The sequence below is a fragment of the Macaca fascicularis genome, chromosome 16 (genome assembly GCF_037993035.2).
Source record: "Macaca fascicularis isolate 582-1 chromosome 16, T2T-MFA8v1.1".
Classification (NCBI taxonomy): Eukaryota; Metazoa; Chordata; class Mammalia; order Primates; family Cercopithecidae; genus Macaca; species Macaca fascicularis.
In genome coordinates this window covers 17,409,455-17,433,715 of record NC_088390.1, presented here as the reverse complement: position 1 = coordinate 17,433,715, position 24,261 = coordinate 17,409,455, and the positions used below count along the sequence as shown (strand labels likewise).

Here is a 24,261-nt window from a genome sequence, read left to right as displayed (position 1 = left end):
TAAATTCCAGAATGTTTCCATCACCCCTAAAAGAAACCCCATGCCAATTAGCATTTTTGGTAATTTTTGAATAGACTATTTTAAAAATAAACACTGGTATGGGACAGAAACACGCCAAGAAACACCATGAGCCCCACTGGGGTTCAGGAGCTCCAGGGAAAGCTCCTGAATGCTGGCAGTGTGGCCTCCATGCCACCCCCAAAAGAACCTAGGGTTTCTTTACGTGCCAAGAGAAAGTGCCAAGCCTTTTAGCATAAGTCCTACAGGGAGTAACTGGAAAATGTACTGGGAGCAACTGGAAATTCAATGTAAAATATGCAAAGGCCAGGCGCAGTGGCTCACGCCTATAATCCTAGCACTTTGGGAGGCTGAGGCAGGCGGATTGCCTGAGCTCAGGAGTTCGAGACTAACCTGGGCAACATGATGAAACCCCATCTCTACTAAAATACAAACAATTAGCCGGGTGTGGTAGCACGCACCTGCAGGCCCAGCTACTTGGGAGGCTGAGGTAGGAGAATTGCTAGAACCCGGGAGGCAGAGGTTGCAGTGAGCCGAGACTGCACCACTGCACTCCAGCCTGGATGACAAAGCGAGAGACCCTGTCTCCAAAAAAAAAAAAAAAAAAAAAAAAACAAATATAATTCATTATCTTAAGTTTAAAAAAAAAAAATATATATATATATATGGTCTATGTTGGCCAGGCATGGTGGCTCATAACTGTAATCCCAGCACTTTGAAGGGCTGAGGCGGATGGATCACCTGTGGTCAGGAGTTCGAGACCAGCCTGGCCAATGTGGCCAATGTGGTGAAACCTCGTCTCTACGAAAAACACAAAAATTAGCCAGGCATGGTGGCAGGTGCCTGTAATCCCAGCTAGTCAGGAGGTTGAAGCAGGGGAATCACTTGAACCCAGGAGGCCGAAGTTGCAGAGAGCTGAGATCATGCCATTGCATTCCAGCCTGGGCAAAAAGAGCAAAATTCTATCTCTTAAAAAAAAAAAAAGTCTACATTTTTACATTTTTATTTCAGGTTAGAGGAAGAGGCTCAATTAAGGAGTGGGTTTTTGTTTTGTTTCTGTTTTTGTTTTTTGAGAAAGGGACTTACTCCCAGGCTCAAGCAATCCTCCCACCTCAGCTTCCTAAAATGCTGCAACTACAGGCACACATCAGCATGCCCGGCTAATTTTTATTTTAGTAGAGATGGGGGTCTCACCATGTTGCCCAGGCTGGTCTCGAACTCCTGGGTTCAAGTGATCCTCCTGCCTCAGCCTCCCAAAGTGGTGGGATTACAAGTGTGAGCCACTGTACCCGGCCTGAAGGGGGAATTTTTGACATTTATTCTAAAAATCAGTGCTGAATCGGGCAGACATATCATCTGGAAACCAGACTTCGAATCAGAAGAGCACAAACCCCTTCGCACCCAAGCCCCTCCCTTAATTTGGCTTGTGATTACTCCCCTTGTTGAACTGGAAAATCTCAGAGTAAAATGTCATGCCTGTGCATGAAGAACCTGACATGGATTTTCAAATCTCTCTGCGGGGTGAAAAGGTACAGGTCATGCCGCTTAAGTTCCGAGTCAGGGAGTCCGAGAAGAGACAGCAAGGCTGAGGAGCAGAGCCCGGGCTCTGAAGTCCGACTCCCCACTTTCTGGCCACTGACCCTGTACTTCACCTCTCTGTGCCTCAGTCTGCCCATCTGTAGAACAGGGATGATAAAAACACATATTTTGTAGGGCTACTATGAAGGCTAAATGGATCACTACAGGGAAAGCCCTTGGAGATGTATACTACCAACCTGGCTACTGTTAACTATTACTGAGTGATTTGGGTTCAGAATGTTGGGAAACCTTCTTTCCAGCCAGAAAGAAGGTTCTGGCAACCTGAATGTAACCCAACTCAACTCCCTCTGTGTGGTGATAAAGCGAGACACCTCATAGCAGTCAGGTTTCCATCCTCTGACTGGGTCTTGAAAGAAAATCAACCAAGGAGAAAAGTTTCCACTTCTGGCAACAAAGGCTGATCCTACTTGTGGACAGGAGCTGGGGAAGGAACTGTGAGTGCTCTGGGGCCTGAGCCCAGACCAGGGCTACAGTGGAGGAGACCTCTGTCCTGTGCAGACATATCCTGAGACCCACCTCCAGCCCTTCCTTGCCTCCCCCAGGCATGGAGCAGAGGAACCATTAATACCGGCCCACCCTCAGCCAGGGAAGAAGTACCAGTCTGTAGGGGTGGGAGAGGCACGAACGGTGGGCGAGGGGGTGCTCGGGGCAACCTTCACCTTACTCACTTCTCACCCACACTTCTCCCTTTGTCTTAGTTCTAGGTTTAAAGGTGGTGGTGTGGCTAAACCATGAGGACAGCTGGGAGATTTGGATAAACTAATCCATTTCACCCGGCCCAACTCCATTCCCAACCAGCCCCTGTAGCTACCAGCCGACTAAATTCACCTCGAATTCCTCAGATCTGCTGCGCACTTTACTGTCTTCGTGTGTTTGTTCAACGGCCCGCTTCCTCTATTGACTGACCCTATGTGGCCCAGCCTAGACCCCGGCAGGAGGAAAGGACCCTGCCCACGGTGGGTACAGTGGAAATGAATACAAGTTTCTATGTGATACATACCCGAACCCTACCTTTCCTCACGTGACCCAGGAATTGTATTTCTTGGAATTCACCCTAAGAACATGACCATACAGAGGCTTACTCACAAGACGTCTTCAGCTGTTAACAATATCATGTTTCTGGCCGGGCACGGTGGCTCACATCTGTAATCCCCGCACTTTGGGAGACCGAGGCGGGCAGACTACTTTGAGACTAGGAGTTTGAGACCAGCCTGGCCGATATGGCGAAACCCCATCTCTATTAAAAATACAAAAAATTGGCCAGGCGTGGTGGCTCACGCCTGTAATCCCAACATTTGGGAGACCGAGGCGGGCGGATCACAAGGTCAGGAGTTTGAGACCAGACTGACCAACATGGCGAAACCCCGTCTCTACTAAAAATACAAAAGTTAGCTGGTCATGGTGGCACGCACCTGTAATCCCAGCTACTCAGGAGGCTGGGGCAGGATAATCACTTGAACCCGGGAGGTGGAGGTTGAAGTGAGCTGAGATCACGTCACTGCACTCCAGCCTGGGCAACAGGGCGGGACTCTGTCTCAACAAAACAAAACAAAACAAAATACAAAAAATTAGCCAGGCATGGTGACACACACTTGTCATCCCAGCTGCCTGGGAGGCTGAGGCACAAGAATCACGTAAACCCAGGGGGCAGAGGTTGCGGTGAGCCAACTTCAGCACTGCACTTCAGCCTGGGCCACAGAGCTGGACCCTGTCTCAAAAAAAAAAAAAAAAATCATGTTTCTGAAGAATGTTTGATGACAGAAAAAGGCTAAAAATATATTAATAAGCAGAAAAGGATAACTATATTGGATGAAAGCTTTGTTAAAATCTGTGTATTATATTTAATACACATCAAAGAAAAACGAGGGCTGGGTGCGGTAGCTCACCTGTGATCCTAGCACTCTGGGAGGCCAAGGTGGGTGGATCACGAGGTCAGGAGCTTGAGACCAGCCTGGCCAACATGATGAAACCCTGTTTCTACTAAAAATACAAAAAAAAAGTAGCCAGGTGTGGTGGCGCGTACCTGTAATCCCAACTACTCAGGAGGCTGAGGCAGGAGAATTGCTTGAACTTGGGAGGCAGATGTTGTAGTGAGTTGAGATCACGCCACTGCACTCCAGCCTGGGTGACAGAGCGAGACCCTGTCTCCCCAACTCGCCCCAAAACAACTAGAAAGAAACAGATCAAAGTGCTAAGAGCATCTCTCTCCAGGTGGTGGGATTGTAGATGTGGATTCTTGTTGCCTTTGCTCTTTCGTTTAGTTTGATCAGGACATCCACCATCAGTGTGCCCCTTCTTGGGGCAACAGCACCTCAACTCCTCTGGGAAGCCACGCCTCTGCCACCAGCTGCAGCCTTTTAGGACAGTCCATCAGGGCGCCCAGGGCTGGGTGTGGGACCCAAGCTCAGCTGATGGGCCTCCCTCTCCTGGGGACTAGGAATCTTGGGCAATGAAACCCAAGGATGGAGAAAGGGTGCTCCAGCATCTTGGGCTGTTTGCTGGAGAGACGGTCTGCGGGCTCTGCCCCCACGGCCTCAGGCCTGCTTCCTCAGGCTGCCCTTTGATTCCCTGAGCAAAGCAACATCCTTCTAATCAGTCCCGCCTTTGTTCAAGTGAGCCAGAGACTGTTGATGTTGCTGTGAGTGGGGTCCTGACATCCCCTTCCTCTTAAATGTGAGCTGTTTCCAAATCCTCTCCAGTGAATGCACGCTACCTCCAGGGGAAGACACTGGCAGTGGGCACAGGCTCTAGACAGGCAGACCCAGAGCAGGCCTCACTGGCTGGCCAAGCGTCAGGCCTGGTAAATGAGCTGCCTCATCCCTCTAAGCCTCAGTTTCTTCATCTGTCAAATCAGAAGAGTTTTCTTGTTTCACAGGCAGCTGTTGTAAACCTCAAAAGTGATAATAAAAGGACAGTGCCTAGCATATCAAAGGTGTCAAATGAATGGCAAGCACTGTTACTTGCAGGTGTTTAATAACTCTGCTGGACAAATGAATCTACTCATTTAACAACAAACACCGAGTCCTCCCAGCGTGCCACCCTATGCTGGGTGCTGGACTTGACAGTGGGCAGGAGGGTGAGAGCCCAGCCTGCACAGGTCCCAGCCCAGTCGGGAGATGGACCAAGAATAAGCCACAGATGAAAACACAAACCCATTTCAAGTGGTGGGAAGTGTTATCCAAAAAACAAGATGGAGAAAGAATATATTTCAAATATGACGGTCACAAAATGTGGGGAGACTTCTGGGCTGAAGCCTCGTGGACAAGAAGGCACCAGGCCTGGGGGTGGGAGGAGAACATTCCAAGCCAAAAGCTGCTTGAGAAGCACACAGAGAGGGGGGCACAGTGGGTGGAGAGGCAGCCAGGCCCTGCAGGTCATGCTCAGGAGGGTGTACGTGGTTTTTAAAGGGAAACCATTCAGAGGTCTCAAGTCAGGAGGTGCCATGATCTGCTGTGTGAGAAGCCTTGTCAGCCTGCATGGGACCAAAAGGAGCAGGCAATTTAGGAGGCCCCATCAACTGTCCTGGGAGGAAATACCAAGGTGCTGGCAATGAGAAGAGAGATAAGCAGACAGGTGCCAGGCATGTTTTCGAAATCGGTCCCACAGGACATGGGACTCACCAACAGGCTGGAAGTGAGGGCTTAGAGGAAGACGTCATCAGGACAGCCCCTGATTTCTGACCTGAGGCCGCCAGACAGCACTGCCATCCACTGGGAGGGAAGGAAGGACATGCACAAGGAAACCAGCACCCCAGGGACAGATACGTCGGGTCTGAGTGTCTGGAGCTCAGAGGGTAGTCCCGGGCCGAGGCGACACAGGTGGGACGGCCGGCACAAAGATGGTATCTAAATCTCCAGGAACGGATGAATGAGGCCATGTTGTTCATCTCACTCCCACAACTGCTGGTCAACCACCATGGCCACCCAGTGAAACTCCAGCTAAAATAGTGACTCCAACCCCACAGTCCTCAAACTTGAGGGTGTATGAGAATCACCTGGCAGGCTCGTTAGGCCCACGTTGCTACTCCCAGAGCGTCTGCTTCGGAAGGTCTGGGGTGGAGCTGCAAAATGTCCACACTTAAGGAGTCTCCAAGGGATGCTGACTGTGGTCTGAGGACTCACTTTGGGATCACTGCTCGACCAGAAACGGTGGGTCTGGCCCTCACTCTGACTCCACATTGACTGGCTGCAGGTAAGACACTCCTGTCTCCTGAGTGTAACGGAACTCGTGCTCCTCGCGTGTTAAAAGGGGGTCAGCAAAAGCCAGCCATGGTGGTGCGTGCTGTGCGCCTGTGTTCCCAGCTACTCAGGAGGCTGAGGTGGGAGGATTACTTGAGCCCAGGAGTTCAAGGCTGCAGTGAGCTGGGATGGCACCTGTGAGTGGCCACTGCACTCCAGCCTGGGTGACAGAACAAAACCCACTCTCTAAAAACACGAGGGATGTCAGGGTAACTAGGGAATAAGGTGTCATGAGGACATGATGAAACAGTGGGCACCAAGCACCCACATAATGCCAGATCTACTGTTCAGCAAGTGTAATTCCCACTGAGCACACAGAGGGCACGCTATGTTGGCCGAATGTGTGAATTTCTTTTTTTTTTTATTAAATTTTTTTGTGGGGGGAACAGTCTTGCTCTGTCACCCAGGCTGGAGTGCAGTGGCACAATCTCGGTTCACTGCAACCTCCACCTCCCAGGTTCAAGCAATTCTCATGCTTCAGCCTCCTGGGCAGCTGGGACTACAGGCATGCACCACCACACCCAGCTAATTTTCGTATTTTTAATAGAGACAGGGTTTCACCATGATGGCCAGGCTGGTCTTGAACTGCCAGCCTCAGGTGATCTGCCTGCGTCGGTCTCCCAGAGTGCTGGGATTACAGGCGTGAGCCACCGCACCTGACCATGAATTTCATTTAAATATGGAATCCAGGCCAGGCACGGTGGCTCACGCCTGTAATACCAGCACTTTGGGAGGCCGAGGCAGGCAGATCACCTGAGCTTGAGTTCGAGACTAGCCTGGCCAACACGGCAAAATCCTGTCTCTACTAAAAATACAAAAAAAATTACCCAGATGTGGTGGCAGGCACTTGTAATCTCAGCTACTCAGGAGGCTGAGACAGGAGAATCACTTGAACCCAGGAGGCGGAAGTTGCAGTGAGCCGAGATCGCACCATTGCACTCCAGCCTGGGCGATGACAAGAGCGAAACTCTGTCTCAAAAAAAAAAAAACGGGAAAGGGTCATGTGAAGAACAAGAAAGAACTCATGCCTGAAGGTTTGATGCCCCCAAAGCAGGAGGGGCTCTGGGCTGAAGATCTTGCCTTCCTCGGCTTGGGAAGAGCTGTTCTGATGTCCCCAAGGAGGGCCGGCCCTGACCCCTCCGGCACGAGTGCCCTCCTCCAGGGCCACAGACCTTTCCTCTAGGTTTGGCAATTGCAAGTTCCCAATTTCCAGAAAGGTCTCAATGTCACGCAATTCTAATTCTTTTCAATAAAGACAATAAAGTGAGTACATAGAAAAATGAACTTTACCCACCTCACCTTTTTAAGACTTTTCATGTTAATGCATCCACGTGCCTCCCCAGGCATGATTCTCATCCTTTAAAGGCCTGCTCTGGGCCAGGCTAACCTGACACAGTGACAGACACCCTTCCCGGAGAACCTGTGTCATAATGAGGCTCCATCTAGAGCCTCGGGCTGGGGCTGGAGAGGGCCTTGGGGAGCAGGAGCCGCTGTCACAGAGGTGGGGGAGTGCTGTGAGGGTCCATCCCCTTTCCACAGGCAGGCTGAGCCTGTACCCCTCACTATGATGCATGGGGTAGGGCCCAGCGGAGCAGACACACGCCTTACCTTCTCATAGGGACAGTACTTGAACATCTTGATGGGGCTTGTGCAGATGAAGACGTCAGTGCTGTCAACAAGAGAAAGGGGGTTGAGCCTGCAGCACCACGACTTCACCACCCCGAGGCCTTCACCACCTGCCCTGCCTTCACAGGGTTGGGCCCTCTGAGTCTGAACCCCTCACCTGCTGTGGGAGACCCACTCCCCTGTACTACCTCCACACCAGAGGCGTCGGCCTCACGTGTCTGCCCTATCCCATGGCCCTGGGCAGCCAATGACCCTACCCTGCCCATGGGCAGCCAGCTCTGGACTGGACATCTGACTGAAGGGCCTCCTGCAATGCAGAGTGGTAAGTCGAGAAATCTGTGAGGAAGAAGGATTCTGGAGTGCAAGTCCCCTGGCCTGGGGAACACAGAGAAGGAGCCTACTCCACGCCGGGCTGAGCCCCGCAGTGATCGAGTCCCTGAAAGACAGGATTGGCTTGGCTCCGTGTGCTGAGCACCACGTCCCGGCGTCGCAGTGCTGTGCTGGATCCGTGGGGGAGCTGACCCAAACGGCCTCCCAGGTGCATGCACCCTCATACCCACAGGGCCCCAGCCCTCACTAATGAGGCCACCTGGTCCCAAACACCCTCATGAGGCTGGCATTTGCCACTGGAGCCTGTGCCTCCTGTGCGTCTTGCTGAGCCTCTGGAAGACGGCACTTTGCTGACGCTTTCTCTCTGGCAAACGCGTCCCCCAAGAGGCAGAGGTGAGACTGCCGCATCCCTGGGCACAGGGTATGCCCTCTCGTTTCCTGATACTTGGCACTACTTCCACCAACCGCGCCATCCCCTCTCCTAAAGACTCAGCCTCTCCCCAGCATCCTCACTCCTGCCCCAACCAAAACTGGCCTCACACAAAGGACGCACCTCCCCAACTCGCCTCTGAGTGAGAGCTGCCTCTTCCTCACCCCCCACAGACTTTAGAGATGGCAGGTGAGGATGGCGTCTGCCTTCTCCACTGCTCCTTCCAGCTCCCTGACGCCAATGCCCACACCCTACAGCACACCCCTGCAGCCCTTCCTGGCCACTGTCACCTACCGTTGCCAGTTACCGTCCCTCATGCACCTCACTCGCCGGCTGGCCATCCTCTCCACTCCTGCTCTATCACCACCCTCAGTGACCTGACACACATGTTCACATATATGTGTGTGCATAGGTGCAGATCCGACACCTTGTCGCTCAGTTCCTAACCCTCTCCACCTCCAAACACCTTCCTCTCCACCTCCAAACACCCAACCTCCAATACCTCTCCTACTGTCATCCCCGGAGCTTGAAATCACTTCCCCCTGAATCCTCGTCTCAGGCTTTGACTCCCTGGCCACCACCCACGATGCTTCAGCAAATGCGTTCTCTCATCCTGCACTCAACTCTTCAGCCTCGTGGAGACACCCTCCTCGTCCCAGCTTGGCAGCCTGCCTTCATCCAGCTGAGGCCCAACCTTCGCTGCCATCCTCTGCTTGTGCTTCTCGTCCTCCACCCAGGCCTGTCTCGCCAGGCCCTGAAGGAGCCCAGCTATCCCACTGCTCCCACCTGCACCCAAGCAACTGAATGTTGCCAGAAAAGAAAATTCACATCATCAGTTGGACCCGTTTCACCTTCACTTCCTGACCCCAAGCCAGGGCCTGCAGCTACCTGGCAGCTCTCTCCAATGCCCTCTCTGGTGCTCTGGGCACAGCCAGGAACCACCCACCCCATTTCCTCAACCTTCTTGTGGGCGAGACTCCGAGCGCACCTCATCATGGATCGGGAGACTCACCTGCCACCGGGCTCACTTGCTCCTCCCTTCCTGCTGCACAGGAGGAAGCCATACTGCTCCCCTCTCCTGGGTTCCACCTGTGCCCTGGATCCTCCCCCTCTGCCCTTCACAGACACTATGCCCTGCAATACGCGCTTGCTATCCTCTTCCACAATCCTCATTCAAACGCATGCTGGCACCTCCCAAATACCTGCTTGCTATCCTCCTCCACGATCCTCATTCAGACGCATGCTGACACCTCCCGCCTTAGATATATACACACACAACCTTGACTCCCACCCTCCAGCTGCCCCCTTTGCAGCAGAACGTCCCCAACAAGCCGCCTCCACCTGCCAACCCCACTCCCTCACCTCCTGCTCCTGCTTCAACCCACTGTAGACTGGGCCCGCCCCTTCACTCCACAGAAATTGCTCCTTGTCACCAAGGACCCTTGTATCCCTCTGTCCAATGCCCACCTCGCCATCTTCACCCATAGGCACTCAGCCCAGCCGGCCACACCAGCTCTCCTGGGCTCCCCTATTCTGGGTCCTGGCCTGTGCTCCTGGCCTTCTTCTCCTTGCTTCCCAGCCCAGACTCCCCGTCTACTCCTCTCCTGACCGCTCCAGGTTGGGTCTAGGCCCCCAGGGGCTCTCGGCCTGCGCTCCTGCTTTAAACACCATGTGCATGCTGATGCATCCCAACCTCTCTCAGCACCAGGTTTCCACCCACCTGGACGCCTCACACACCTCGCACAGGACTTCCAACGTGGGACACATAATCCCCTACTCCTAAAGCGTGTCCCTCCCCGAGTCTTCCCTCAGTTCCTAGACTATTTTAGATAAGCAGAGACTATATAGACGGAGCTCTGCTCAAGCAAAACACCTAAAACTCACCTATTTTTCCTAGCTTTATTCCACCCCCAATATCAGATCCATCCCCAGGTCTTATGGGTCCCACCAAAGCACATGTCATCTACCAGGCTCTCTCCACAGACCTCACCCCAGTCAAACTGAGCCGTCTCCCACTGAGCAGCTGCAACCACCTCCACTGACTCCTCAACTTCCAGTTCTCGCCCCTCCGAGCCATTTCCACCCAGCATCCAGACTGACTCTTTTTAAACAGCTTTACAGAGGTATAAATAATCAACATGCAATAGACTGCACATATTAAAAGGGTACAATTCAATAAATTTGAACATAAAGACACACATGGGAGGCTGGGCATGGTGGCTCACACCTGTAATCCCAGCACTTTTGGCGGCCAAGGCAGACAGATCACCTGAGGTCAGGAGTTCAAGACCAGCCTGGCCAACACTGTGAAACCCTGTCTCTACTAAAAATAGAAAAATAGCTGGACGTGGTGATGAGCACCTGTACACCCAGCTACTAAGGAGGCTGAGGCAGGAGAATCACTTGAACCCAGAAGGTGGAGGTTGCAGTGAGCCAAGATCACACCACTGCACTCCAGCCCGCCGACAGAGCGAGACTCCATCTCAAAATAAAGAAATATGAAATAAGTAAAAGACACACATGGGAAACCCAGATCACCACAATCAAGAAATAAACACACTTGCCACCCCCAAAGGTTCCCGTTATCTCTCCCAGCTGCCCCTCGTGTCCCTCCCTGCCCCTGGGGCCCCAGGCAACCACCCATCTACTTTCCATCGGTATAGATTGGATAGTATTTTCTAGAATGTTACATAAAAGAAAGTATAGTCTATACTCTGTTTTGCCTGGCTTCTTTCATCCAGCAAAACTATTCTGATATTCATCATATTGTTAAATAAATGGATCAAGAGTGTGTCCTAATTGTTAAATAAATGTATCAATAGTTTGCCCTAAATTTTTAAATGTTTGAGTAAACACTTCTTAAAAGTTTTATTGAGATAGAATACACATATCCTAATATTCACCGATTTTAAGTGTATAATTAAATAAACGTTAGTATATTTACAGGGTTTTACAGCCATCACCACAATCAAATTTAAGGATGTTTCCATCACCCCAAAAAGAAGCCCCATTCCCATTAAGCACTCACTCCCATGGCCCCTCCCCACAGCCCGGGGAACCAGAGGCTGCCTAGCTGTAAGGATTTGCCTCTTGTTCAGATTTTTTTTTTTTTTTCTCTAGAACAAGTTCTCACTCTTGCCCAGGCTGGAGTGTAATAGCTCGATCTCAGCTCACTGCAACCTCCACCTCATGGGTTCAAGAGATTCTCCTACCTCAGCCTCCCAAGCAGCTGGGATTACAGGCACCCACCACCATGCCCAGCTAATTTTTGTATTTTTAGTAGAGATGGGGTTTCACCATGTTGCCCAGGCTGGTCTCGAACTCCTGACCTCAGGTGATCCACCTGCCTCGGCCTCCCAAGGCGCTGGAATTACAAGTGTGAGCCACCGCGCCTACCCCAGAATATTTCATATAAATAGAATCCTACAATATGTGGCCTTCTGTGTCTGGCTTCTTTCACTCAGTATCATGTTTTCAAGGTTCATTTATGTTGCCACATGAATGGGTAGGTAGGTCACTCCTTTTTTTTTTTTTTTTTTTTTGAGACAGAGGTCTGCTCTTGTTGCCCAGGCTAGGGTGCAATGGTGCGATCTCGGCTCACTGCAACCTCCTCCTCCCAGGTTCAAGGGATTCTCCTGCCTCAGCCTCCCAAGTAGCTGGGATTCAGGCATGTGCCACCACGTCTTGCTAATTTTGTATTTTTAGTAGAGACAGAGTTTCTCCATGTTGGTCAGGCTGGTCTCAAACTCCAGACTTCAGGTGATCCACCCGCCTCGGCCTCCCAAAGTTCTCGGATTACATGCTTCAGCCACCGCGCCCAGACTTTTTTTTTTTTTTTTTTTGAGACAGAGTCTCACTTTGTTGCCCAGGCTGGAGTGCAATGGCACAATCTAGACTCACTGCAACCTCTCGTTTCCCTGGTTCAAGTGATTCTCCTGCCTTAGCCTCCCAAGTAGCTGGGATTACAGGTGCCTGCCGCCAAGCCTGGCTAATTCTTTTTGTATTTTTAGTAGAGACGGAATTTCGCCACATTGCCCTGGCTGGTTTCGAACTCCTGAGTTCAGGCAATCCGCCCACCTCAGCCTCCCAAAGTGCAGGCATTACAGGCGTGAGCCACCATGCCTGGCAGTCATTCCTTTTTATAGCTGAAACATATTCCATTGTGTGGCTACCTCATATTTTAAATATCCATCCATCACTGAGTGGATTCTCGGGTTGTTTCTACTTTTCAGTTGCTGTGAACAGTGCTGCTGAAACATTCGGGTACTAGTATTGGTTTGAATACCTGTTTTCAATTCCTTTGGGTATATACTTATGAGTTGAACATACAGTAAGTAAGGCTCATACAGTAAGTCTATGTCTAACTTTCTTTTTTTTTTTTTTTTTTGAGATGGAGTCTCAGTCTGTCACCCAGGCTGGAGTGCAGCAGCATGATCTCAGCTCACTGCAGCATCCACCTCCCAGGTTCAAGCGATTCTCCTGCCTCAGCCTCCCGAGAGCTGGGATTACAGGTGCCCACCACCCATGCCCAGCTAATTTTTGTATTTTTAGTAGAGACAGGGTTTCACCATGTTCGCCAGGCTGGTCTCAAATTCCTGACCTCAGGTGTTCCGCCCTCCTTGGCCTCCCAAAGTGCTGGGATTACAGGCCTGAGCCACCGTGCCCGGACTAACATTCCGAGGAAATGTTTTTCAAGGTGTTTTTCCATACTGGCTGCACTGTTTTATATTCACACCCACAATGTGAATTGTGGTCTTTTTAGAGACAGTCTCACTATGTTGCCTAGGCTGGCCTTCCGGCCTTCTGTTGCCCTCCTCAGCCTTCTGAGTAGCTGGGAGCACAGGTGAGCACCACTCACTCGGCTCCCTCCTTGTGGTTTTGACTTGCATTTCCCTAATGACTGACGATGTTTTCATGTACTTACTGGCCATCTATATATCTTCACTGGAAAAATGTCTATCCAAATTCATTGCCCCAAATCCACATTTTAAAAACCTAAGTTATGGCCGGGCACGGTGGCTCACACTTGTAATCCCAGCACTTTGGGAGGCCGAGGTGGGCGGATCACGAGACGAGATCAGGAGATCGAGACCATCCTGGCTAACACGGTGAAATGTCGTCTCTACTAAAAATACAAAAAATTAGCCAGGCGTGGTGGCACATGCCTGTAGTCCCAGCTACTTGGGAGGCTGAGGCAGGAGAATTGCTTGAACCCGGAAGGTGAGGTTGCAGTGAGCTGAGATGGCTCCACTGCATTCCAGCCTGGGTGACAGAGCGAGACTCCGTCTCAAAAAAGAAAAAAAAAAAAAAAAAAAAACCTAAGTTATGGCCGGGCACGGTGGTTCACACCTGTAATCCCAGCACTTTGGAAGGCCAAGGAGGGCGGATCACCCGAGGTTAGGAATTCAAGACCAGTCTGGCCAACATGGTGAAACCCCATCTCTAATAAAAATACAAAAATTAGCCAGGCGTGGTGGTGGCTGCCTGTAATCCCGGCTACTCGGGAGGCTGAGGCAGGAGAATCGCTTGAACCCGGGAGGCGGAGGTTGCAGCGAGTCAAGATCACACCATTGCACTCCAGCCTGGGTGACAAGAGTGAAACTCTGTCCCAAATAAATAAATAAATAAAAACCTAAGTTACAGTTGGGCATGGTGGCTCATGCATGTAATCCCAGCACTTTGGCAGGCCAAGGTGTCAGGAAGTCAAGAGGTTAAGAGGTCAAGACCAGCCTGGCCAACATGGTGAAAACCCATCTCCACTAAAAATACAGAAATTAGCCAGGCATGGTGGCGCACACCTGTAGTTCCAGCTACTCCGGAGGCTGAAACAGGAGAATTGCTTTTACCCGGGAGATAGAGGCTGCAGTAGTGGGTTGAGATGGCACCACTACACTCCAGCCTGGGCAACAGAGTGAGACTCTGTCTCTTTTTTTTTTTTTAAAAAAAAAAAAAAAAAAAAAAAACCCAAGTTAGATCACATCAATCTCTCTTCAACCTCACCCTCCGCCCCACCCCCTACCACTCCCGACATGCCCGACATGCTTCCTAAGTTCCAGTTCCAGCTGTCCAGTTCCTTTATGTTACTCAGACAAACAAAGGCCTGGCCTGGCTCAGGCACTGGCTCCTGCTCCTCTCCTGGCCTGCAAGGCCTGTCCTGACTCCTCACTGGCCTGTTCATTCTTCCTCTTCAGGTCTGAGGTCAATTCTCAGCTCCCTAGAGCCAGTTTCCCACCCCACCCAAAGCAGCCTCTTCCCTGTTTCCTCTGTAGCACAGCCCCCTGTTTAGTTCCTTCACTAAGCTTATCGCAATTGGAAATTATTTTAGTTTATATGTTGTCATCTTCCCTGCTGTGATATAAATTCCCTGAAGCCTGAGACCTTAGGTGTCTTATTTACAAATATATCTCCAGTACTAGCATAGTACTGGGTGCATGTTAAGTCGTAAAATATATCTATTTAATCAACCCATGAATAAACTGCCTCTTACTCTAGGCTCCACAGCAGTGAGCACCATGTTTTTTTTTTGTTTTTTTTTTTTTTTTTTTTTTTTTTTTGAGACGGAGTCTCGCTCTGTCGCCCAGGCTGGAGTGCAGTGGCCGGATCTCAGCTCACTGCAAGCTCCGCCTCCCGGGTTTACTCCATTCTCCTGCCTCAGCCTCCCAAGTAGCTGGGACTACAGGCGCCCGCCACCGCGCCCGGCTAGTTTTTTATGTATTTTTAGTAGAGACGGGGTTTCACCGTGTTCGCCAGGATGGTCTCGATCTCCTGACCTTGTGATCCGCCTGTCTCGGCCTCCCAAAGTGCTGGGATTACAGGCTTGAGCCACCGCGCCCGGCCGAGCACCATGTTAAAATCAGGTTTAAGTTCTTATCCTTCTAAATGAGTGGTTTCCTCCAAAATTGTTTTAAAAAAATGTTTTTAAAAAATCAAAAATTACTATGGGATTATGCACATAAAGCTATTCATTTGGCAAATACTTTTGAGTGTGTGATGTGCCAGGCATCATTCTAGGAACTGAGTGAGAAGAGTCAGAACCAAGACAATCCCTGATCTCAGGGAGATGACATTGGAAAGAGGAAGGGACAGACACAGACGTGCAATTTCAGCTTAGAGGACACACTCAGGGTCATGGGACAGAACGACCAGGAGGGGAGGGCAGAGATCTCAGCTGCAGTGGTCAGGAAAGGCCTCTGTGAGGAGGCAACATGCAAGGTTCTCAGTTTGAAAGAGAAAAACAATCTGGCTGTGTAAAGAACTAGGGCAGAAACATTCTGGGAAGATGTAACAAGAACAAAGGTCCTAAGACCAGAAACACACGTGGCACATCTAAGGGGCAGGAAAGAAGCCAGTGTGACAGGAGCAGAGGAAGACAGAGGTTGGAAGGGAAGGCAGGGCCAAATGGCAGACAGCCTTCCCAGCCTGGCCGAGGGAGAGCAGGATTTTAGCACAGTATGAAGCCAGCAGAGGGCTTTAAGCAGTGGGGCTAACATCATCTGAATTTGATTTAAAAAAATATCACTCTGACTGCTGGGTGGAACATATAGATTTGTAAAACTATATCTAAATATGTAGGGGGGTGCACTTCAAAAGGTTTGGAAGCATACACACCAAATTCTTAACGAGAGCAGAAAGAGTGGGCCAAGGCGGGTGTATGCACGGAGATAGGGCAACTGACAACTTTCACACATGCTCACACTATTTGAGTCTTTTATAAGAATATATTCGGCCGGGTGCGGTGGCTCATGCCTGTAAGCCCAGCACTTTGGGAGGCCAAGGCGGGTGGATCACCTGAGGTCAGGAGTTCGAGACCAGCCTGGCCAATGTGGTTAAATCCCGTCTCTAATAAAAATGCAAAAATTAGCCGGGTACAGTGGCAGGTGTGTGTAATTTCAGCTACTTGGGAGGCTGAGGTAGGAGAATTGCTTGAACCCAGGAGATGGAGGTTGCAGTGAGCCAAAATTGTGCCACTGCACTTCAGCCTAGGTGACAAGAGTGAGACTCCATGCCAAAAAAAAAAAAAAGAAAGATAAAGAATATATTCATGGCCGGGCACAGTGGCTCACGCCTATAATCCCAGCACTTTGGGGGGCCGAGGTGAGCAGATCACTTGAGGTCAGGAGTTTGAAACCAGCCTGGACAACATGGTGAAACCCCGTCTCCACTAAAAATACAAAAAAATTAGCCAGGCATGGTGGTGGGCACCTGTAATCCCAGCTACTCCAGAGGTTGAGGCAGGAGAATCGCTTGAACCTGGGAGGCGGAGGTGGAGGTTGTAGTGAGCCGAGATCGCGCCACTACACTCCTACACTCCAGCCTGGGCGACAGAGCAAGACTCCATCTCAAAAAAAAAAAAAAAAAAAAAAAAGAATATATTCATGTATTCCTGAACAATAAAAAGAATGGTCACCCTGAAGATATTCCAAACCAAGCTCCTCAGAACCTGAGGCTCTGCCCAGGGAAACCCTATCTCACCACAGAGCTGCCAGAACAGGGCAGGACGTGCGACAGAGGCCGTCTCAGGAGAGTCCCCTGGGTGTCTGCTCAACTGTTCCCCTCCCACCTGGAGTCCCCTTGCCCTTCACTACCTGGCAGGTTCCTTTTCATTCCTCAAGGTGGCAGCACAATGGTGCAGCCTCCCAGGGAGAAGCAGCTCCTGCCTGCCTGCCTGCACCCCAACGCCACGATTACTTTGAGAGCTATGTTCCAATGCCTGTTTACCAGGGAACTCTTTGAAGGTAAGAACTCTCTTATTTGCGTGTCTGCAGTCCCTGGGATGAGGCCGAGCATGCAGCAGGTGCTGGATAAACAGTCATGAGGGTGACTGATCAGCCTTGGTCTCTACTGCTAGGCCCACATCTCTTGTACTCAGAGTGCCCACTTCAGCACCAGATACACAGTTATCCACTCAGTTACTGACGAGTCCCTTCGCTTTGTCTCGATACTGGGCACAAACTGACCATAGGAATCTTCTAGCAAGTTAACAGCCAAATGGAGATGAAGGACCACTGGGTATGGTCTAGATTTGCCTTCCCAAACTGGAATTTCTGCAAAGGTGTTAATCGAGAAGCTATGAAAAAATGATCCAGGCTAGAATACCTTTTTTTTTTTTTTTGAGACAGGGTTTTGCTCTTGTTGCCCAGGCTGGAGTGCAATGGCGCAATCTCGGCTCACTGCAACCTCCGCCTCCAGGGGTTCGAGTGATTCTCCTGCCTCAGCCTCCCAAGCAGCTGGGATTACAAGCATGCGCCACCACGCCCGGCTAATTTGTTTGTATTTTTAGTAGAGACAGGGTTTCTCCATGTTAGTCAGGCTGGCCTCGAACTCCTGACCTCAGGTGATCTGCCCACCTTGGCCTCCCAAAGTGCTGCGATTACAGGTGTGAGCCATGGTGCCTAGTCGTTAGAATACTTTTGACGAAAGCTGCATCCCTTACTACCCCAATGGAGTGTAACAAAGCACACAAGCAGTTAAAAGCTCTGAAAAGTTCTATGGTGAAGAAGCCAATCCACTGTTTCCCATACTGTGGTGAATTAAGGATGCATTTCTTGTGATATGCCTATTAAATGTAACAGAACAGCAATAGCAGCAGCTAGCATTTGCTGAGCACCTGCTATGTGCCAGGCACTATACTGAGGACTTTCTCATTATCTCCATTTTACTGGAACCCAGAAAGTTTAATAACTTGCCTGACATCTGGGAATGAGATTCTGGGGAAGTGAGGATGTGAGCCTGGGCAGCCAATGTCCAGAACCCCACTCCAAACCACCATGCCCTGCAGCTCCCCAGGATACAGCCATGTGGCTGCAGGTCAGCACGTGCTGATCCAGGCCGTAAGCAGGGTTTTGAAAGCTCACGTGTAAATGCTGTACACATATTCTTTGCCTCTCAGACTCTTGCTACAGGAACACTATACATCAAGTTCATACCATAAGCCAGAACAAAATTCACTACTCTGCAGGACTTGGACTCACATCCAAAGATAAATTACTACCAAATAAGGTCTACGATTCAACTCAAACTCTGTATTTTATGTTTCTCTGACACCTACTTATCATATTAGAACTTTGAAAGTTGACAATTTTTTGAGGCATTTATATGACATAATGAAGGCCAAACCATACCTTACGTTTGATTTGTCATTCAGGTTGCTAAATTCAAGCAAAAATGTGGCCGATAAAAGTTATCCAAGTCTAGAAATAAATCCTTGTATTGATGGTCAATTAATTCTCAGCAAGAGTGTTAATACAATACAGTGGGGAAAAAATGGTCTTTTTAATAGATGGAACTGGGACAACAGGATATCTATACGCAAAAGAATGAAGTTTGATCCCCTACCTCATACCATATACAAAAATTAACTCAAAATGGATCATAGGCTTAAATGGAAGAGCTAAAACTAAAACTCTTAAAGAAAACACAGGGGCAAATCTTTGTGACCTTGGGTCAGCAACGGCTTTTTCATATGACACAAAAATACAAGTGACAAAAGAAAAATACAGATAAATTGGACTACGCCAAAAGTAAAAACTTCTGTGTGTGTGTGTGTTTTTTTCTTTTGAGACGGAGTCTTACTCTGTTGCCCAGGCTGGAGTGCAATGGTGTAATCTCGGCTCACTGCAACCTCCGCCTCCCAGATTCAAGAGATTCTCCTGCCTCAGCCTCCCGAGTAGCACGGATTACAGGCGCCTGCCCCCACGCCCAGCTAATTTTTGTATTTTTAGTAGAGATGGGGTTTCACCATGTTGGCCAGGCTGGTCTCAAACTCCTGACCTCATGATCCGCCTGCCTCGGCCTCCCAAAGTGCTGGAATTATAGGCGTGAGCCACTGTACCTGGCCTGTATGTCATTATTATATGTCAATAAGGCTGTTTTAAAAAAGCTCTCAGGGAAGCACATCCTCTGTAATTGTCAACAGGTCACTGAGTGGGGGCTTCAGTCCATAGAACTACTCATTTCACCAGAACAAAACAGGTATCTCAAGCAATACCACTTCTCTTTCCTTAAACGCTTTTTCTAAATGAGGTTTCCCACTGAACCTTTTTTCCTTAAGCTCTTTGGACAATCTGTGATTGTCTTCATTTTGTGATTCTTTTTTTGAGATGGAGTTTCACTCGTTGCCCAGGCTAGAGTGCAATGGCACGATCTCGGCTCACCGCAACCTCCACCTCCTGGGTTCAAGCGATTCTCCTGCTTCAGCCTCCTAAATAGCTGGGATTACAGGCGCCCGCCACCACACTCAGCTAATTGTTTGTATTTTTAGTAGAGACAGGGTTTCTTTTTTTTTTTTTTTTTTTTTTGGAGATGGAATCTTGCTATGTTGCCCCGGCTGGAGGGTAGTGGTGCGATCTTGGCTCACTGTGCAACCTCTTCCTCCCTGGTTCAAACAATTATCCTGCCAGGTAGCTGGGACTACAGGTGCATGCTGCCACGCCTGACTAAGTTTTTGTATTTTAGTAGAGATGGGGTTTCACCTTGTTGCCCAGACTGGTCTTGAACTCCTGAGCTCAGGCAATCCACCCACCTCGGCCTCCCAAAGTGCTAGGATTACAGGCGTGAGCCACCGCGCCTGACTGAGACAGGGTTTCATCATGTTGGCCAGGCTGGTCTTGAACTCCTGACCTTAGGTGACCCACCCACCTTGGCCTCCCAAAGTGCTGGGATTACAGGCGTGAGCCACCAAGCCCAGCCACTTTGTAATTCTTTTTTTTTTTTTTTTTTTTTGAGACGGAGTCTCGCTCTGTCGCCCAGGCTGGAGTGCAGTGGCCGGATCTCAGCTCACTGCAAGCTCCGCCTCCCGGGTCTACGCCATTCTCCTGCTTCAGCCTCCCCAGTAGCTGGGACTACAGGCGCCCGCCACCTCGCCCGGCTAGTTTTTTGTATTTTTTTAGTAGAGACGGGGTTTCACCGTGTTAGCCAGGCTAGTCTTGATCTCCTGACCTCGTGATCCGCCCATCTTGGCCTCCCAAAGTGCTGGGATTATAGGCTTTAGCCGCACCCAGCCGCCACTTTGTAATTCTTTAATGTCTGCTCTGTCTGAACTGGAAGCTCCATGAGGGCAAGGACTATACTTTGCTCGTTGCTGAATCACTGGGGCCTGCACTATCTAGCAGAGTCAGTACTGAGATATTTGCTGAATAAATGAGCTTTGAACACCCAGGGAACCAGATCAAATTAAACTGGGTATTTCCTCAAGTTCCTGGATCAAAACATCACAGCCCACAAACCGAGATCATTGTATTCGGTGGTTTTCCCCAGGCTCAGCAATGACGAGGCAAGTGCAACCTTGTGCAGGGCCAAGGGGAGAGAAAGGAGAAGGCAGAGAAGGGAAGAAGCAGGAAGGAGGTACAGGGCTCAGTGGCCCGGCTGGGCAGGGCTGGGAGGACAAACTTACTTTTGTAGGTTGGCCATCTCCTTCACAGCTTCCACAGCCCCTGGCAGGGGCTCAAGTTCAAAAAAGAAATTCTTTGACTCCCAAATGCTGATGGCCTTCTCCTGAGAAGTTGAGAAAAGCAAGTTACTTCTAGAGTCCTCAGCACCTTACTGCCCTCATCTTGGGGAGTATATCCAGGCTACAGGGGAAGTGGTTCTGCATTCCTCACTCCCCCAAACACACACCCAAGGACGTATTTCCTGGGGGAAGTGCAGAGAGTATGTGGGCTTCGAACACCTTTCCAGAAAGGACCTGACTTCGTCGGGATCCAGCAGAGACTAGCTAAGGTGTCAGGCCCATGGACTCCTACACCTGCCGGAGCTCTCTGGGACCTGAGGCCAATCGTCAAGAACTGCGTGCTTGCTAGGCTGGATTCGAGTGGCCAAAAGAACTGTGGAAACTGAGGCTGGACCAGCTCTTACCATGGCAGTAGAGTCCTTAAACTTGAGAACTGGAGGGACTCAGAGATCTTTAAGGGCACTGCTGTGTCATGAGGGATAAGCGGGAGGGGAAGACAGCGTAAAAGGACAATTCAGGGAGCTCTAGGATCCTCCCCACATTAACCAGAAGAGCTCTGCTTTTATCTGTTTTACATGTTGAGGTGCCAGTAAGTACATTAAAAAAAAAAAAAAAAAAAAAAAAAAAGGATTTCGCTGCTTTTAGAGTTGCAAAGCAAAAATGCAGATCCTCATTTTACATGTGAGAAAACTGAGGCTCAGAATGGGGAAGAGATCCACCTGATGTCACATAGCAAAACAGCAGCTGAGCCGGGAGGAGAACCCCCAACACCAACCCTCTCCTCCCCACTCCCCAACCCCCGCTGCCTTTCTCCTTCCCCTGTTCTGCTGCAGGGCCAGAATGCAGCACCTTTTCTAGGGTCAGGCAAGGGGAAAGTGACAACCAGAGGGGAGACACATTTCTGCCTAGGAGAAGTAGAAGCCTAAAGCCCATAAGTGCAGTGCAGGCAGTGGCGCTGCCAGCCGTTCGGCATGCTATAGAAACAGTCACCCTGTCACATGGATGGCCGGAGGACGCTCTGACAGCACACCAGCAACTCTCAGGAACCACAGGGACTAGGCAAATGCGTGCTTATTACTGAAACACATTTAATCCTCACATCCCACATGGGGTACTGTGAAGATCAAAGGGAATACAGATAGAGCAGAATTTTGAAAAGTAGAAATGCCTACATACACATAAGGAGCCACGTGTGGGGGAGGTTTGTTTTAACCACTTGGTTAAACAAGTGGTTTAACCAAGGGACCAGCTTGGCCAAGGGATGTCCGCAGCAGCAAGCCGTGCCTGGGGAAGGGAAGTAGGGGAAGCCAGCAGATCACTCCCAGGGCACCCTCCTTATTTTGCCTTGTGCTTGGAAACCAGTAACCCTGCACATACAGAGCCTACATATTTGCACAAAGAACTGGAAAAGCTGCTGCACTTTTCAGAATTGGGGGTGGGCTTGGTTTCCACGTTAATACACTCCTGGGCAGATATATGGTGTCCAGACTCCCGATGCCGAGCGCTGTCTATAAATGAACACTCGCGGCACACTGGAGCCTATTCCTGAGGCTGCAGAAAGTACTAGGGCATTTTCTCCGGTTTAAAGTTTATCATTAGGCATTGGCCCTGGAAGAGCTCAGCACACTGGGCTCTGTGAAAGTCACCTTCTGAAGTGCCTGGTGTTGATGGAGACAAATGGTACTTGGTTTCCTTTTGTTATTAACACGTGTCCCTCAACAAACCACATTACTGATGAAGTATCTTTCCGAAGTCAGAAGAAATGTCACTTGTTAGAGACAGCAGGTGAGAAAACAGGACTTTGGAGTGGGGAGCACTAACTGTGCTTGGGAGGCAGACAGACTTGGGTTTGAGTCCTGACTGAACCCCTGAGCAGCATGTGACTTGGGGCAAGTTTCCTCATCTGGAAAACAGAGATAATAATATCTACCTAACAAAAAAGAGGATGCAGTGAACTTGTGGCTAAAAAACGGGCTCTTGTAACTTCCTTCTCCTCTTTATCAAACCCTCCGGCAGCAACCCTAGGTGACCAATCAAGGGATGCCAGAAAACAGCCTCTTTAATTTTGTGCATACCAAAATCCCCTGTTCCTTTTGCAAAATACTTCAAATTTACCAACCAAGATCTGTGTGTAAACGTCCCTCCTTGGATCTTTCCCCTCTATCCATCCTGGACAGAACACCTCGGGAGTCGGATGGTAGGGGTTGAGCTCAGGTGTTCAGGAAGGCCAGCTCTGCAAGGGGATAAGACATGAGGTGGATCCCACCTCACCTGGACCAGACTCACTGTGTGACCCCCAGAAAGTCACACAACCTCTCTGGGCCTCAAATACCCCTGGAAGCTATGCTTTGATGGACAACAGCAAAAAAGATGGGTAAAGACACCCATCAAAGCCCTGGGGACAAAGAAGTGGGAATGTGATTGCGGTCGGGGTGAAAGAGGACAACTTATAACGTTTATTTTTCTAAAAATTTAACAAACGACTTGAGGCCAAATATGTCACAAATTTTAAAGTCATCTTTAGATGGAGAGTTAGGTATATTAACACTTTGTACTCTCCCGCATTTTCAGAAGCTCTGGATGGCAGCCAATAGATCTTGAGCGCGGGGCCGCGTCTTCCCGGCTCGCTGTGGCCCCGGTACCCCCGCCCCAGACCCTATTCTACCAGAGGGCCACCCCGAGGCTGGGGCGCTGACCGTCCAAGGTCACCCGCGCAGGGGCGGGGTCTGAGGCTCGGGGAGAGAAGGGGGCCCGGCGCGGGGCGGGGCGGGGACGCTCACGCTCAGCCCTGGCCGCAGGCGGCCGTACTGCTCCGACACCCAGAAGCCGCGCCGGTCCTCCAGCGCGATGAACGGCTGGTCGGGGAAGCGCGCGCGGAACTTCCTGAGGAATCCGCCCTCGAAGTCTGCCAGCACGCCGTCCATGTCCACCAGCACCCGCAGGGCGCGGCCTCCCGCCAGGCCCTGCCCGCCCGCCGCCCCGCGCCGCCCCGCGGGAACCGCCGCGCTGCAGAGCCGCCGCGCACACCAGCCGCCCGGCTGGATCATGGCCCAGCACGCTGGCCCGCAGGGGGCGCGGGGACCTGGGTCGCGCCGTGCTGCCGGGGCCGGCCGGACATGCCAGACGCGGAGAAGACCCCAACGCTGGGCGCGCGCAGGGCGCGGGGCGGGGGGCGCGGGGCGGGGAGCGCGGGGCGCGGGCGCGCAGGTACCAGCCCCAGAGCGAGGCCGCGGCGCGCGCGGTCCTTAAAGGAATACGCGCCGGCGGAGGCGGAGCCCCGGGGCGGGGCTTCGAGGACGGACAGCGGTGGGCGCCGGGCGCCTCTAGAAGGTCCGCGCTCTCGCGCTCTCCATTTGCGTCTTCTCAGTGGACCCTGGGCCCGGGCTGCCTCCTCCCACTGCACAGACTACCGTGGAGGAGCAGTGCAAACCGAGAAGCAGGCCTGTGTCGTTAGACATTTTTGAGCCCTTACTGTGTCGAGTGTGAACCAAATAGACAAAGTTCCTGCCGTCCTGGAACTTAGGTTTTAGAAGGGGAGCCAGACAACAGGATGGAGGAACCAAAACGGTGCA

At 50.8% G+C, this 24,261-nt stretch overlaps 1 protein-coding gene across 23 annotated transcripts in view; it reads right to left on the bottom strand.

The window, feature by feature from the left end:
• Positions 1-23,946, bottom strand: part of NT5M (5',3'-nucleotidase, mitochondrial) — a 39,084-nt gene extending 15,138 nt beyond the window's left edge. For 17 of the 23 annotated variants that reach the window (XR_010582311.2, XM_065532836.2, XM_065532837.2 and 14 more), the window contains exons 1-3: positions 23,470-23,946; positions 20,633-20,733; positions 7,464-7,524 (exon numbers count right to left, since the gene is read on the bottom strand). Coding sequence is in view for 22 of the 23 variants with exons in the window: in XM_065532836.2 (XP_065388908.1) it covers positions 7,464-7,524; positions 20,633-20,733; positions 23,470-23,736 (429 nt within the window). In the remaining variant the exon portion in view is untranslated. Of the gene's footprint in view, positions 1-3,029; positions 3,148-6,663; positions 6,825-7,463; positions 7,525-20,632; positions 20,734-22,808; positions 22,923-23,469 lie in introns of those variants that run through there. The other 6 variants (XM_065532841.2, XM_074018706.1, XM_074018702.1 and 3 more) reach the window with 3 other exon arrangements.
• Positions 23,947-24,261: the final 315 nt, after the last annotated feature.